The 3018-nt window shown below is 40.1% G+C and overlaps 1 protein-coding gene across 1 annotated transcript; it reads left to right on the forward strand.

Moving 5' to 3' along the window:
• The first annotated feature begins 224 nt into the window (after window positions 1-224).
• On the forward strand, window positions 225-2805 carry DEFB129 (defensin, beta 129). Its single transcript, XM_011960324.1, has 2 exons — window positions 225-307; window positions 2198-2805. Exons 1-2 carry the CDS (start codon window positions 250-252, stop codon window positions 2689-2691), a joined length of 552 nt encoding a protein of 183 aa, XP_011815714.1. The 5' UTR covers window positions 225-249; the 3' UTR covers window positions 2692-2805.
• The last annotated feature ends 213 nt before the right edge of the window (window positions 2806-3018 follow it).

Genomic DNA, 3018 nt, shown 5'->3' on the forward strand with positions numbered 1-3018 from the left:
TGCTCTTTCTTTCTTATCTTACATATCTTATATTTTCCTCCAGGATCAAGAGCAGGAAATTTGTTGCATAGAGGTGTTCAGGAAAGGGTGTTTTCAAACAGTCAGAAAAAACACAACTACGGTGAGCAGCACACAAACCTGCTTCGGCTGCACTTCACTGCTCATGGCCTAAGGCCATGAAGAGGCCAATAAAGGCTGGAGCTCAGGAGCATCAGCCCAGATCCAGGGCTTCCTCTCTGGCACCCAACCATGAAGCTCCTTTTTCCTATATTTGCCAGCCTCATGCTACAGTACCAGGTGAACACAGGTAATGTGGATTCCCAGGTTTAAGATGAGTAGATGTGAGGAACCAAGGATTTGGCTGCCCATGACCATGGAAACCCAAAGAGAGGAGGCTGAAAGATGAGCTGTTCAAAAAGATGGTTAAAGAGTTTACCTACTGTATCAGTCGTGCACTGATGCATTCTCATAGGCTCCGACTCCCAGACTGTACCCATTGGGAATACCCAGGAAGCTACAGAGAAAGCAGAATATTTTTTGTCTATTCAGAAACTATCCAAAATATAATACTGCCTTCCGGTCCTGTATATGTCTATCATGCTAAGACTAACACCAGGTCTACCTCCTTTTAGTTCTATTTCTATCTTAAACCACCTCTTTTTTTTTTTTTAAAGTCTTGGGGTACTTGTGCAGGATGTGTGGTTTGTTACATAGGTAAATATGTGTCATGGTTATTTGTGGCATCTACCAACCCATCGCCCAGGTATTAAGCCCAGGATGTATTAGCTATTTTTCCTGATGTTCTCCCTCCACTCAGCATGCCCCAGTGTGTATTGTTCCCCTTCCTGAAAAACCACCTCTTGAAACAAAGGTTCCTATCAGTTTGTGCTTTGGTGTAAAAAGGAGGAAGTTCTTCCCTCATGCTCAAAAAAAACCCTTTCAAGATCCAGTACACAGGCCTGTGTTCTCTATCTTGAATTCTTTCAGGTTTTCCAGGGCCTTTATCCCTTCTCTCAGCCTTTGTCTTCCTGAAAATCCCCAAACTACCATAAGGGCATCTAGGAATGCATTATGGCAAAAGGCTAAGCCAGGGGATTAACTATTGTTTCTGGAAAAGAAAGGAGAAGCATTGAGATTTGTTTCAGAATACAAGAATCATCCAGCTATTTGAAAAAAATAGGAATGGGTTTCGGGGCAGGGAAAGTGGAAGAGTCAAAGATGCTTCCAATGTTTTTATCTTGGGACCCTAGGAAAAGGGTAGTACCATAAGCAAGTATGGCTGTGTCATCCTGGGTAAAGTCACTTAACCACTCTGAACTTCAATTTCATATGAATATAATGAGGTTAATCAATGCAACTGCTTCCAATATAAGAATTTTTCTGTTTTCCATTTGATGAGAAAACAATGTGGAAATGTATGTGAACATGCTTTGAAAATTAATAGATGCTACATAAATCTCTTATAATTTGTGGAAAATAATTGAGTTATTAATATGAACAAGGGAGAAAAGCTTTTTAGATTCAGAAAAAAAGAAAGATGAGATGTTAGGATGGAAAAATCATTCAGCAGATAAAGATAAGATACTAAGCTGAGCAAGGAATTTAGAATTACAGATAACAACACAGAAGTTACCTTCGTGGATATGAGGTTAATGCTGGAATACTGAATGAGACTTCTGAGGGATAGAGTGTCCAAAGAGGCTAGAAGAGATAGGAGAACACCATGCTTCAGGAATCACAGATCTAGCAATTGTTGAGAAAAGAGAAGTCATGGGCTACTGGGTTTGGCGAAAAGAAAGGACTCCTGAAAATTCTATTGACTCTCTTTTGCACTTCTTTCTTAAATTAATTTTATGATAGACTTTGCTCTCATTGGGATTTCCCAAGATTATGGAGATGGGATAGTGATGTCCGACAAGTACCTAAGATGCTAAGTTGAAGGTCTAAAATTCTATCCTAAAAGCAAATAATTACTCTATCCTCTACGTGCCTTTTGCTTCTTAAAGTTACTCAAGGAAGGCAGACTAAACAGGAAATTTATTCTGGAATCAAGAGGGGCATAGAGACTCTCTTGGCCTGCCCATTTGCCTTCAACAACATCCCTAAACACTAGTCTTAAAATTGAGTATGAATAGCAGTTTTAACATCATCTCTAGTTATTAACCTTGGCTCAATGACTTTCTCTTTTTTTATGCAGAATTTATTGGCTTGAGAAGATGTTTAATGGGTTTTGGGAGATGCAGGGAGCATTGTAATGTGGATGAAAAAGAGATACAGAAATGCAAGATGAAAAAATGTTGTGTTGGACCAAAAGTGGTTAAATTGATTAAAAACTACCTGCAATATGGAACACCCAATGTACTTAATGAAGACATCCAAGAGATGCTAAAACCTGCCAAGAATTCTAGTGCTGTGATACAAAGAAAATATATTTTGTCTGATCTCCCCCAAATCAAAAGCACTAGCTTTTTTGCTAATACCAACCTTGTCATCATTCCAAATGCCACCCCTGTGAACTCTGCCACTGTCAGCACCATGACCTCAGGACAGATCACATACACTGCTACTTCTACCAAGAGTAACACCAAAGAAAGCGGAGATTCTGCCACTGCCTCCCCACCACCAGCACCACCTCCACCAAACATACTGCCAACACCATCACTGGAGCTGGAGGAAGCAGAAGAGCAGTAATGGGGATCTTTCCCTTAAAACTTAAAGTTTCAAGTTCCTCTCTATTTTTGCTATCTATAAAATGACATAGAACTGTTTCCTCTGTCATCAGTCATTCAATAAACACTGAGCACCTACAGTTTATGTAATGTTATCATTCTCACAAGAGCCTCACAGAGGGGGTAGAGCTAGGAAGGGATGGAATTGTTTAAGTTTAGATGCGTAGGAGAAAGTAAGCATCAGGCAGGTGCCTACAGCATCGAGTTTGTCCTATGCATGGCCTAGATTAGGCCTCTGTAACAAGCATTTATGTCTCTCATACGGTGTGTTTTTCCTGGAGCAACAGTA

The sequence above is a fragment of the Colobus angolensis genome, unplaced genomic scaffold, assembly GCF_000951035.1.
Source record: "Colobus angolensis palliatus isolate OR3802 unplaced genomic scaffold, Cang.pa_1.0 Scaffold114, whole genome shotgun sequence".
Taxonomy (NCBI): Eukaryota; Metazoa; Chordata; class Mammalia; order Primates; family Cercopithecidae; genus Colobus; species Colobus angolensis.

Bases quoted from the DNA above. Each gene is read 5' to 3' on its own strand.
- DEFB129 (XM_011960324.1), top strand. From the start codon at position 250: ATGAAGCTCCTTTTTCCTATATTTGCCAGCCTCATGCTACAGTACCAG. The intron at 308-2,197 runs GTAATGTGGATT...TTTTTTATGCAG, and splicing joins ACAGTACCAGGTGAACACAG to AATTTATTGGCTTGAGAAGA.